Raw genomic sequence first — 14,111 nt, forward strand, 5'->3', positions numbered from 1 at the left:
AATTAAAATTTTCTTTTAAAATTCGAGTGTTCGGATTGACTCGATCGCTACTGTACATCGCCATACATATAGAGGAGAAAGAAACATTGGAAAAGAGAAAAACCAGCTAAGATAATTTCACCAGTATGGAACACGAGAACAGATTAATAACTGCTGATTTGAATTTGTCAGAGAGAGAGAGAGAGACAGGGACAGAAGGGGAGGCGATCACAGAAACATAAGTTGGTGAGGGTGATTTATAGCATACATTTTTTAATGCTTGTTAGGAGGGGGAAAACAAGAGGTTATAAAAGTTAAATAAGACTTCAATGAACAAGGCAGTGAGAAGAATCAGTTGTAAGTTAGATAAGTCACCCCTTAAAGTTTTTATTGCTGTTTGGCAGCTGTAAATTATTTGTAAATAATTATCGAAGTTATTGACATAGAAGGTATACACTCTCCGTCCAAAAAGAAACCCAACTTTTCGAAAATAGAAGAAACTAGTGGTGGCGCCAGTAGTTTCGAAACGAAAGCAACAACTTTCATTAGTGTTGTGTCAACTGTTTATGACATTTGTTTCATTAGAAGCCGAGTTATAGCGCCAAGAGTGACAGTGTGTTTTGACGAACGGTCGGAAAATGAGTTTCAAACAGAGAGCTGCAATTGACTTTTGTGTTAAACTTGGTAAACGTTTTACCGAAATGCATCAAATGCTTCAAAAAGCATAAGGTGATGAATGCTTATCCCGTACTGAAGTTTACGAGTGGTTTAAGCGATTTCAAAGTGGTCGTGAGACGCTTGAGGAGGACGAAAAGCTGGCCGTCCAAAAACTGGACTGAGCGAAGTAAACATCCAAAAAGTGCGTGATTTCATCAAAGAAAACTCGAAATCGTCCGTGAGATTGATTGAAGATGAATTGGGGATTCCAAAATCAACTGTGCACAACATTTTGACCTAGAATTCGGGCCTTCGTAATTTGAATTCGCGATTTGTTCCCCACAAGTTGATTGACGACCAAAAAATGTATCGAATTGAACACTGCAAGGACCTCATTAAAACCGCTCGTAAGGATTCAAACTTCCTTGAAACGATCGTTACTGGTGACGAAACGTGGTATGAACCCGAAAGAAAGCGTCAGAGTGCTGAGTGGAGACCACCAGAAGAGAGGTATCCGAAAAAAAGTAGCTTGGAGAAGTCAAAAGTAAAGACAATGCTGATTTGTTTCTACGATTCCAAGGGCATGGGCATTATGCACAAAGAATTCGTTCCGCCTGGCCAAATGGTCAATGGTGGGTTTTATCTCGAAGTTTTGAAGCGATTGATAGCGAGAATTCGTCTCGTACGGCATGAATATCGTGACGACCGACCGTTCGTCAAAAACACCGTCACTCTTGGCACTATAACTCGGCTTCTAATGAAACAAATGTCATAAACAGTTGACACAACACTAAGGAAGGTTGCCGCTTTCGACAACAAAAAGATACAACAGGTGGCGCCATTAGTTTCTTCTATTTTCGAAAAGTTCGGTTTCTTTTTGGACAGTGGGTGTATACTCTAGCTTCTTACTGTTTGGCCACTCGTATTACTGTAGCCGCTGGAAATGTACTACCTTGTGTGTTGTTTTTGAATATAATAATAATAATAATAATAATAATTAGCTAGAGTGTAATCATAGGATGCATTATCAATTACATGATCATTATTTAGACAACCATTACTTGAGATATCTAAAAACGAAATATTGCTAAATTGTTTAACCTTCAGTAGCATCCTGAAATGACTTGATAATTTTTCTATTTGCTTATTCTGGATATCTCAGGATGACTCATCTTCATTCACACATACCAAGGAGAACGTTGCGGGCTATTTCTGAAACCTGAAACAAGTTGACACTTATATGAAGACATAATTGCACCTTTTCTCTGGTGTTCCAGTTGTATCCATTATAACTACATTAATAATAAGCGGACAGCCTTGGCTTCGTTCACACTAAATCAGATGCATACCTCGTCGTTGAAAATAGGATTTGCTATTGAGCAAATGACCTCAAATGGTCGCGACGAAGTAACTTTTCAGACAACAACACGATAGGCAATGATTAAATCAGTGTATAATAAGATAGTGTTTGTTCCGTGTTATTGCCCAGGTGGAACTAAGAACACTTCATTGAATAGATTAAATATCGCCAATTAAGGCTCTTAGTGACAATTATAGGCGATACGTTGACCTGTATATTCATCTGATATCTCATCAGTGAACAACGAACTATTCAGAATTTACAGAAACAATACGATGAGGATAATACTGACAATAACCTGAAATAAAGGAACAAGATGGCGAGGGGAACTCGAGATACCTTCACTCAATTAATATATCGCAGGTCAACGATCTGTAGACCCATCAGCTGTGTGTGTAAACATAAGAAATAACCCTCTGACTATTTCATACTATACTATACTTTAGCATTTCATACGAAAATTCTCATGTCATATTCGAGAAGTTTCTGTACACAACGTAATATATGCCTGGAGATATGACCTTAAATCCAACTGGATATATCCTATGACCTTAAATCGGTGAACCGATCCGACTGCTTTTAGATTCAACATACTGCACCAACATCGTAGCAAACCAAATATGGAGTTATAAGTTCGGGTATGAAGCCCTGACCTAAGGTGCCCTCAGCTGAACTCCAATAGTTTCAAGATTATTTGTCTGCTTTGGGAAAGGAAAAAGATGTACACGTGCAGAAGGGAAGTACTGTATTTCGAAAATCTCCCATACTCTTTAAAAAAAATAAATAAATAAACTCGTATTTGAACCGAAAGTGCATATATAAAAATGGCATTTAAATTTGAGGCGTTGGTTCGAACTAAATTTTGAAAAACATGGATATCTTCTTTGAAAAGTCATCCTGAAGCGCTTACGCCATCTAAATGGACAATAGCCTGAAATAGTCCTTATAAGGACTGGCTTAAAGGGGCGAAGCAAAAATGCTTTTCATATTCCCCGTTATATGTAGCGGACAGTGTAGGGATAAGGTTATTGAGCTATTATTAAAGCTCTGATCATGGCAGGAGGGTAACAGCAATAGCCGAGCCTCAGTTAGAGCTTCATTAGCTACAGCATTGCTATCCATTACCCTCCAAGGGTATTGGATTGAATGAATCAATCACCGCATCTCACGGTCGATTGATTCATTCATCTCAGCTCCATATTCCGCCTGAAATAGAAACAACTTTCCATAACCATTAGAAACGTTATGTTTAAAAATAAAAGGTGTATGAAGAAATTATAACACTCTATCCAAAATATTTAAAAAAATTAAAAATAAACCTGTAGATTTATTAAATGTTAATTATATCTATCACAATATTAATTTATTCTACAAAAACAAAGCAAGAGATTTTTTTTTTTTTTAAATGAAAGAATATACGATGAATGTAGCCGATCTTTATTAATATGATATGTCACCAGAGACGTGAGGAATGACAGACGTAGACGGAGCAAGGCATTTTCGCTAATTCTAAATTCAGGAGTTTATTTTATTTTGTTTATTTTTTTAATTTTCATTAAAAAAATTTATGCTGATTTTTATCTGATTTGATCATTCGCGCTGATTTTTAAAATTTTAATTTATTTATTTAAAAATTAATTTACTTAATTTAATTTATTAATTTATTTACTTTTACCTTAATTTTATTTACTTTATTTATTTATTTATTGCCTCTCGTTTTAATCATTTGCAGTCTAGTTGTTGTCACGTGTATATATTCCTTTCTGAATTTTTATTTTCGAATCCGAATGATTTGAGCACATATTTATTAACACATTTGAACCGGTGATTTGAAGAATGTGAGCCTTTTTTTTTTTTTTAAACTTCACAAAGTGAATAAGTTAGTCTTCGCTGCTATTGCGAAAAATCAGCGTGATCTCTAGCCAGTGGAGTGCGTAGACGAAAGTGAACCAGGATACGACAGACATCCGCCATCTCGTGTTGCTAATCCTATATGGAATTATCGTGTTGAAAATAGTGTGAATACTACGATTGATTTTTTCCCCCATTGCGGTGATAAAAACTCTGCTTATCAACTTCAAAGGTTAAATCTGAAACCGGGGGGGTGGCTAGAAAAGTTATAGTTTTTTAATAAGCTGAAACCCGTATCTTCTGACAATCTAATGTCGTGAGACAATGCAGACACTTTTTAGACTATTTTGAGAAGAATAAATATCAGAACACCTTTCATACAGGTATTTCCAAAATGTAAAAATTTCGGGTTGTAAGTTCATCACCCTAAATTTATCCTTTCGTACATTCCCATCTTGCAATAAAAGAGTATAAAAGTTAACATAAAAGAACTTACTTGGTTTTTCTGTTTTCGTCTCTTCTTTATCTCTTCTTCTTCTAGAACCGTTCTCTTCATCTTCTTGTGGTCCTTTCGTTCTCATATCTCCGTGTCTGGAAGCCGGTATTTGTTTTGTTGGAAGGGTGGTGAACATTTCGATTAACTGCCGATTGGTTGTTGTCGTTGGAGTTTGCCTTTTAGAAAGATGAGTTGTTAACCGATTATGATTATGATGATGATGGTGATGATGATCATCATGCCTTGTAGGACGCGTTCCAGAATGTCTAAAGACTGTGGGTGAAGTACTAGTACGATGTACTTCCTGTTCGGGAGTAGATACTTCGTTGTTTTCGTTAAAAGAATTCTCTTGATTTTCATTGGTTTCAGATCCAGTGACGGGTGTGGAATGCCCATGATGAATCGTTGATCTTTCAGTGACGTCATCATCACTTAACGTTGTTGTAGTAACGGCAGTCTTTTGTCTTGTAGCTTTGGAATGGTATGCATGATGCTTGGATGTTGGCTTTGCAGAATGATCAGGAGAATGATGCATCCAAGCATGGTCGAACGAGTGAGTCATTCTAGGAAAATGCAAAGGACTTTTGAACAAATCAGGTTGAGAATGGTGAGGATCGTCGTATGGATTGTACACATACTCTTCGGTAACTGGGTTGTCTGTTGTAATTTCTTCAGCAGAAGATAGTTGAAGTTGATTTACTGTGATTATCAGAAGCAAAGTAAGAATCTCAAGCATTCTGAATATCTGCGATAAATAAAATTTTCCTTAAATAAGTCGTGGTCCAGAATCAGTTTACATACATTAAAATGAAGAAAAACACCATAAATAATAAAAAAAAGTATAATTTTCTATTTCTTAGAAATTTCTTTAGTATTATTATTAAATAATGTCACATTTTAAGAGCGAGCGACAGAGAGAAAGAAGCAAGAAAGGCTGCAAACATATGCACGTGGGATGAGTTATATATATATATATGATTTCAATCCAGAAATCAAAAAATTTTGCTATGAGATCAAAAGGTTAGCATTGTATTCCAGTTTTATTGTTATAGAGGTTACTTCGACCAGCAAATTTATTTTCTCATCTCATCTTCCTTAATTAATATATTATTAATTATATTATATTATATATATATATATTAATATAATATCTTATTAATCATCGGACCTCAAACCGTTCACAGGATAAGGTGGTCAGCCCCGGTGTATCCTATGTCCGTAGTATTGAGTTCTCAAGCCGATTTGCTTGCTTTTGTGGGATGAAAAACTCCAGGATAAACTGGGGTAAAAACCCTACTGTCCAAGACCGGCTAACTTGGCTGGCTGAGGAAGATCCTTCAGCTCCTCACGTCACCGACGGGAATCGAACCTAGGACACGCCTTCCCCAGGTATATGGTTGCGAAGAGCAGGGCCACTAGGCTAACAGTGAGGACATAATTTATTTTCTCATTACAGAAAAGCATTACAAAATAATATACGTGTGCTCGATCATGATTCGCTTTTTTCATTGAAGATACGCCTGAGTGGATTTACGAACTGTAGTTTGGAAAACTATTTTTATGCTATGGTTGAAAAATCATAGAATGATTTTTCAACCATAGCATAATTGGAAAATCATCATTTAAGTTTGGAAAAGTACTTTTCAGTTTTACCTGAAGTGTCAAAAAATTCTTACTACAGTCTTTACAAGTTGAACTGGGCTAGATTACTGTTAATTTCCCAGTCATTACGATAAATCATGCGAATCTGCCAGATGTTATTGTGAGGGATGGCATCACATATATCGTGTTCTTTCTTGAAATGCTGTTGCTTTAAATATATCATAATTGCGAGAGATATACAGATGTCTTGGGAGTTGTTGTTTTCTATCTTTTCTTAGAGGATCAACTTAGAGATTGCTTGAGATGAATCAGCAGAATTCATGTACATTTCCATCATGTTAACGTACAAGATTGGCAATTTATGGATAACCTAAGTGATGGTAAATTGCAATAGCAATCCTCACTTTCACGTGGTGCTCTCCGTTAATAGATATATACCGGATATTGAATGAACGAGGATGAGCTGACAGTTTGGGATTCAGCTGAGCAAACTGTGTTCTGTATTGGGTTAAACCAGAGAGAAACACCATGGTTACACAAAAAGAATATGGATAAAAAGTATACAATAATAATATAACAATTTTAAATAATATTTTTGCGATATTAATATTCTGAAATGTAGTTATTATTGCAAGAAATTCCACTTAGAGCTCGAGGGAGGAAAAAAAAGTGCAGGAGCACCGATCCAGCGTGCTCCACTACACTCTGGAGCTTTTTTTCCCCCCATAAACTCTTAAATCAGCTTGAATAGGATTAAAGAAATAAAGTATCTAAAAACTGACATATTCTTAAAACAATATCTGAGTCTCCTATTTAAAACAATAAATAGGAGACTATTTTAATTTTTAAAATTGGAAAATGCAAGTATATCCAAAATGGAAACAGAATTCACGTAAACGGATGTGGCTAGAAAGTGTGTTGATGTTATTGAAGGAGTTATTGTACAACAGGAAGATGGACGGTGAAAAGATAAGGCCTATATAATTATGAAGGGACGACATTTGTATGATGCTAGAATTGAAAAAAAAAAAAAAAAGTGAATATTTTTAAGTAAGCGAAGAACTGTGAAAGTTGTTATACTCAATTTTTTCGTGGAAAATCCTGTTTTTGCAGGTCAAATCAATCACCAGCTTGTTTAAATGTATAATGGGAGTTCAAGTACTGAATAGCAAATCATGAACTGAAAAAAAAAAATGTTTATGTTGCTTTACAACAACATAAAAACCATCACTACATCGGATTTGTTGACAAAATTTGGATAGGAGATACTTTTTTTTTTTATTGTTTCTATTTCGTACAAAATTCTTAGTCACTTAAATCACCAGCGGCAACTACTTATATTATTAATGGCAAAGAAACCTATTCTATTAATGGCGCCATCTACTGGCAATAATTCGATCAAATACATCTGCTAGTCACAGTTTCTGCAGATAGATGGCGCCACATACAGGTTGAATATGCTCGATATTATAAAATTTTATAAATCCAATGTGGAGCACATTCTTTAGTATGTTCAGATGATTTGGACTCAGTGTGATTTTTTCCATTTACTTTATGAAATATACACATTTTATATACGAATTTAAGAACGATTTTATTGACAGTTCGGAGGGAGGCACTTTGAACTTTTGCAGTTAATTCTGAAATACAGTCTCGAGAACTCAGTTCCAAATATTGTAATACTACTACGAATTTTCCTCACAATTGCTGTAAGTGTTGCTAGTTGTGAGAGTAGCTTTTCTAAATAAAATTGATTAAGAATTACCTACATTACTATGAAATAGACTTCGCCAACGTCATCGACGATTTTGCTAACAGAAAAGCAAGAAAAATAACTTTTTAGAATGTTGAAATTAAAGTTTTACTTCAAAAATAAACATGGTGTTTCAATTTATTTCACTATACGTCGTTTTGATTTTTTTTAGTATTTTTGGTGTGTATTGAGAGGGGCGGCAAACTCAGGGACCGCCCCGGGCGGCAACTGCTCTAGCTACTCCACTGTGTTCGACACCTTGTGCAATCTGTTGCTAAGCGTCTGCGAGCCGTGATTGCATAGAGAGGTGGACCAGTGCGTTATTTGGTAAGTGTTCCTAATGCAAAGCTAATTCAGCGTAGAAATTGCAGCACCCCTTTAGGCCATCAGTCATCTTCATTTTCTGAATTGACTACTCTATTCGATATTTTTGCCTGAGAGAGTAGATTCCGCATTTGTTGGTCACTCACTCGCCTCAATGCCTTCACACACATTCACGTGCAACAACCCTAATTGCTTAAATTTTCCTGAATTTGTGCTTCAGCATGATTTGTGAACATAGCTCTCTCTCTGGACACCTAGCACCAAACCATTTAGATGCAGTGCGTCAGCATTATACAAATCCTTCTTTCCCTTATAATCCTCTGTGGAATCATGGGCAAAAATAAGCCTCATTCTCCATTTTGATGTTTGCCTTCATTATCTGATTGAAAGTGCCTGCCATTCAAGAAGATTATCTTCGTGTTTGTTAAATACTATAGCTACATTTGGTTTGTCCTGATCATTATTTCTTGAATGTAGCATCTTATATTTTTTACTTAGAAGAATCTTACCAATCATTGTTTTCTTTTTTAATCATGCCAACGTCGTACTTCTCTATCTCTTCCGCTAGTTCCACCTTTTTTACCTTGATGCTGCCCCTCTGGAATTTTCTGATTTTGAGTATGAATTTGTTCCAGTAGATGACTTTTCACAGTCATCCTAGATTCCTTGATGAAAACATCGGCAACCCTGTATAACCGTCCGACTTCCCAGTTGGCATAACATGCGATCATGTTGTACCCATCAATGGCTAGAGAATATATACTGAGTTAGCTTTGCATTAAGAACACCCTCCTCTTCCGATTTACATATTCGGCGCGATAACGAAGTACCACGTGATATCAACGTTATGTGCGGCTACATTATAGGGCACACCTATCCCTGTAAGTAATCAGTTCAGTAAACGTTTGCAGTAATGGGGAGATGTGTAAGCCAATTTGACCGCGGGCAGATAGTTGGAACCCGGAGAGCAGGTGCCAGTATATAGAAAACAGCCGCACTTGTTGGTTGCTCCCGTGCTACTGTATCAACCATGAACAGACATCCAGCAGAAGAGCTCACATTGGTCAGCCACGCGTGGTTGATCGTAGAGGTGAGCGTCGGGTGTTACGATTGATATCTCAGCAACGACGTGCAACAGTTTCACAGCTCAACTACCAGTACAATAGGGGGACAGTTCGATCTATTTCCACATGCACCATGTGCCGTATCATGCATCGCTGGCTGTAGGGTTCCACAGCCGGGGACGAACAAGGGTACCATGATGACGGCCAGGCATCGCAAACGCCTCGCATGGATCAAGGAAATCGGCAATAAACCCCTCGAAAGATGGAAGAAGGTCGTCTGGAGTGATGAGTCCCGTTTCCTGCTGCACTTATTCCAATGGCCAGGTTCGCATTTGGCATAAACAGCAACAGGCCGGTGGAGGTGGTGTTATGGTCTGGGAAGCTTTTTCTTGGCATGCCCTAGGTCCGTTGGTTATCACCCAACAAAGAATGAATGGCGAATGATACAGGGACCTGATAGCCGACCATCTCCATCCATATCTGCAGGAGGTCTTCCCCGACCACATCTTTCAACAGGATAATGCACTTTGTCATCGGGCTCGTACAACTACTGAGTGATTGGAGGAATACGACAACGAATTCGCAACACATTGCCTTGTACCCCAAACTCCCATGACTGTAACCCAATTAAACGTGTGTAAGATATGCTAGAACGGAGTGTAAGAACAGCTGATCTTTATCCACGGAATGATGAACTGACGGAGTTGATGCAGCGGGCATTGGTCGAGTTACGCATGGAGGCTGTTCGACACATGGTGTCGAACAGCCTCCATGTAACTTGTTAAGTTTTCCTTCAGGAAACAGATTTCCCGAATCCCAGTTAAGCTAAAAAGAAATCCTTTGGATCTTTGTGTATGATATTCGCTGATAAATGATTTCCTCTGAATTTTAGGTCGATGATCTGTCAAATATATCTTCGTTCTGATATGCAGTTGGTTTGTTGAACTGAGGTTTAGTCCAAACAGAGAAAGAAAGAAGGTTTTCTTATATCCACCTCTGATGAAATACATGTTTAGAATACTCTCCATGAGCAGTTCAAAAAGTTCCTCTTTGTACATTATTTCAGTACACTATCTGTAATTTAAGGAATATACAATGTAAGGAGAACGTATGACTTATCGAATATCAGTTTTCATGGAAGTGCGATAGCATGTCTATTTGCGATAGCAAATAGACATGCTATCGCATATCATTTATTTTATTTTATAAATACTTTATAAAATAAAATAAATACTTTATAACATAAGAATGCTCTTACAGATTGCTTGTCATTCAGTCAGGATTTGATTTCAATTGATTTAATGTAAATAAAAAATAGTTTTAAAATAAAAATGGAATAAAAACGTTAATCGGTTAGGTCATACATATATCTAGTAACTAAATATTTTGAATGAAAATCAAAGGCTTATAAAGAAATGGAGAAGCTTATAGACAGATGTTTATATTATGTTTATATAGAAAATTTTGTAAATATTTGAAAGCTTGCAATTTGGTAGAATCGAATTGCAAGTTGTCTAAAGAATGCAAAATACATCGCCATATTGTATCTTTATTTTGGAAATTAGTGCGAAAATAGGATAGATTTAACTATATAGGTTGCTAATAGATGTTTGCCTGCTTTGTAAGATATATAAAGAATCATTTTTTGGAAAATGGAAAATTTTCATTGTTCCTGGTTGAGGCGACTAACTCAGCGCAAAATAAAACTTTGAAACGAATTTAAAAAAAAAAAAAAAAAAAAGATGAAAAGTTCGCCCAGGTATCGTTTTAATTCTATTTTCAGTGGCGAAATAGAAAACACGTTGGCCTTATCACAAGCAGCATGCCTCACTTTCTAATTGAGAAAGACGATTTTTATGTTATTAACGCATTTCCACGTTGTGTACAAATATTATTAATTATAGTCAGTGGTGAGCTATGAAAATTTTAACAAAGGTCTCGCATCGTCGAGCAAAAAAAAAAAAAAAAAAAGAAAAAAAAGCTGTATTTCACACAAAAACGTTTATTAATACAGCTTGTGTACAAATTCCAATCAAAAAGTGCGAGAGCACAATCAACCTCTAAAGGCTATAATTTTTAAACAAATATTTCTTGATCTAAACATGAAATATTTGCACACAATCAACTGTGTTAATTTATCTTACATACTAAAAACATTTTTAAACTATCAAAATATAATAAGAATGAAATATTTTATAATCTTTTATAAAACATTTGATTGGCTACTTGTTTTACCATACAATTGGCTACCAGAAGGGAGAAGGGTTAAGATAGCGCATGCGCTTATTTTATTTTCAAACTTGGGCGCATTCGTTATAGAGGAGATGAAACAATAATTCCAAATAATCTATACACTGCCGAATAGACTAATTTTTGTTAGGTTACGGTATGAGTTTGTCGCTTAATACGTTTCAAAAAAAATTTTTTTTCAAAATAAAAAAGTAAACAAGAAGAACAAAGGGCTCGCAAATTTGAGAAAAATTTAACAAAGAGCTCGTGCGAGCCCCTTATAGCTCACCGCTGATTACAGTGTATAATAAATCACACCAAGTAATTACACTCAATCATATGTAATGAAAATATTTAATCGAAAACTAGTCTTATTTCAAAATGGATTAGTTTAATAATATTCAAAATCTTCAGCTCAGAAAGGGACGATGGTTTAAATATTTTTTTTTTATTTGAAAAATTGTAAAAATAAAAAAGTAATCTGGGAGGAAGTGTTCTACATCATGGAACACAACACTTCGTGTAATGCTCAGACGTACGAATTGGAAAATTGGAATAGAAAGAATAGAAAAGAAGTAATAGAAACATGTTTAATAAAGCGACATGTGTGCAACTCTTTTTTTTTTTTTTTTGTCACTTAGTGTCTAAATATTTTGGCCACTCTATCCCATTTATCCGTACTGTGGGTATGAGGGATCCTTCTGTTATAGCCCTGAAGTCAAAGTCATTGCTGACCAGGCCATTTAACTTCCAGAGATTCTCTCACAGCGCAAGTACTTGCTTACACATGCACCTTATGGATGCGCTGTGTACATTTTGCAGCCTCTTGTGAGTGGGGTAAATATACATACATACATACATACATCTTCAAGGCCCACTCTTCCTAATTGGGTGTGGGGGGCAACAGCTGCAAGAGGAACTTCCAATGGTCACGATCCTCTGCCACCAAGTTCAAGTGTTCTGGTGGGATTCCCAAACGTGTCTACCCAAGGTTTTGGATATAATCTATCCAGCGAGTCCTTGGCCTTCCACGTGGCCTCCCACTCCCTCTGGCTTGGCAAAGAGGGCCTGCTGAGAGAGCCTCTCTTGTGGCATTCTGACCAGGTGCCCGTACCAGCGTAACTGTGATCTCTCAACACAGAGAAGCAGCGGTTGAGTATTGAGGGTTCCCGAATTGCAGAGCTTCTGACTCTGTCGAGTTTTGTCAGCCCCGCAACCTCTCGAAGGAACCTCATTTCAGCCGCTTGGATTCGTGTCCGCATTCTTTCGGTCATTACCCAACTCTCATGACCATAGGTGAGGATGGGGACATAGACTGTATTGAAGACAGCCAACTTTGACTTCTGGCTTAACTCCCGCTTCAATACTACCGAACGGCCAAGCTCCCGCAATATTGAGCTTGCTAAGCCAATTCGAGTATCTAGCTCTACGTCCCATTTTCCATCATCCGTGAATATGTGGGGTAAATATATTAAAAAAAAAAAAAAACTAATCAATTTCCAGTAGCACAATGGGAGAAAATTCATGGAATGCTTCACTTTGGAAAATGGTGTGAAAATAACAAAAACCAATTACTAAAACCATCCCATTAAGCTTTGAGGTTATCACCCACACCCATTTCCTGCCCATATGCGAACTGCAAAAAAGAGTTTTGTAGGTCATATCTTCTGTTCAGTTCTATTGATACGCATTTTTTTTTTTATGAATAATGACGCGGAATAATAATTCTAAAACATGCTTTTATAAGAGTTTGTATCCTTCTGCTTATGTAGTTTTTTTATTTTTAAAAAAAAATGAAAAAAAATTGAGAAAACAAACATAACTCTCTGGAAATTATTTGCGAAATTTTGAAGTCAATCAAATAAAATTATTCATAAATCTTTGCATAACGAATATTTTATTTAAAAAATTAAATACGAAAAAATGTGCATAAATACAAACATTACAAATACAAATATAAAAAAAAATTATATATATAATTATAAAAGAAAAAATTATATATAATTCTAAAATAATATATATATATATATATATATATATATATATATTATTTTGAATTTCTTGCTGAATAATTGTTTCAAACTTAATACGTTTTGCTGGGTATAGCCGATATTCATGCTTATTATCATTTTGCAATTCAATGATAGAGAGAGAGAGAGAGAGAGAGAGAAACTTATCTTACCTTTTACTTTTCGTAAGATTTAAATAAACTTTATACCTTGGTTCCTTATAAACCACAGATTCTATTTTTCTGTCCTAATCACCTGCTAACGGATATAACCACGCACAATTTCGTCGAAATGATCGGTTTTCTTCGATGTGACAAACTTTATACTTCGCGCACTAGAAAAGCGTGACGCAGGTATTTCCCTCTGGTGTCTATTTTTGGAAATGTTCTAAAGACGATCGAAAACAGGAAATGACAAAAGTAGCTCGAACACAATAGAATCGTATTGTAGAGAAGTGTGGTTACGTTTCTATCTGTGTTAAAATTGAGATTATAAACATGTTTTGTCCCAGTTATATTTAGTTCGTCCTGTCAGCCTATAATCTTACGCACGTGTCTTATGATTATGGGAGAGGGGAAATGGTACAGCGGTCTGTTGTACACAAACACAGTTTTTTTTTTTTTTTGCACTAAGGTTCGGGAACGTTCGAATTTTAGTGAAACATATATATTACTTCCAGGGTCAGGGTCGCCACTAGATCCAATCAAGAGGCCCCGCATATCACAAACCAAAGAAAAAAAATTAAATAAGAGATAAAAGAGGAAATATTCTGAATCAAATCACATAA

The 14,111-nt window shown here is 36.0% G+C and overlaps 1 protein-coding gene across 1 annotated transcript in view; it reads right to left on the reverse strand.

Moving 5' to 3' along the window:
• Positions 1-13,633, reverse strand: part of LOC150092969 (uncharacterized) — a 34,572-nt gene extending 20,939 nt beyond the window's left edge. Inside the window, exons 1-2 of the mRNA XM_090413879.1 lie at positions 13,498-13,633; positions 4,344-5,088 (exon numbers count right to left, since the gene is read on the reverse strand). Coding sequence (XP_090270005.1) covers positions 4,344-5,079 — 736 coding nt within the window. The 5' untranslated portion in view covers positions 5,080-5,088; positions 13,498-13,633. The remainder of the gene's footprint in view (positions 1-4,343; positions 5,089-13,497) is intronic.
• Between the last annotated feature and the right edge of the window lie 478 nt (positions 13,634-14,111).

Source organism: Typopeltis vanoorti, chromosome 24 (genome assembly GCF_054136105.1).
Source record: "Typopeltis vanoorti isolate ZY-2024b chromosome 24, IOZ_Tvanoo_1.0, whole genome shotgun sequence".
NCBI lineage: Eukaryota > Metazoa > Arthropoda > Arachnida > Uropygi > Thelyphonidae > Typopeltis > Typopeltis vanoorti.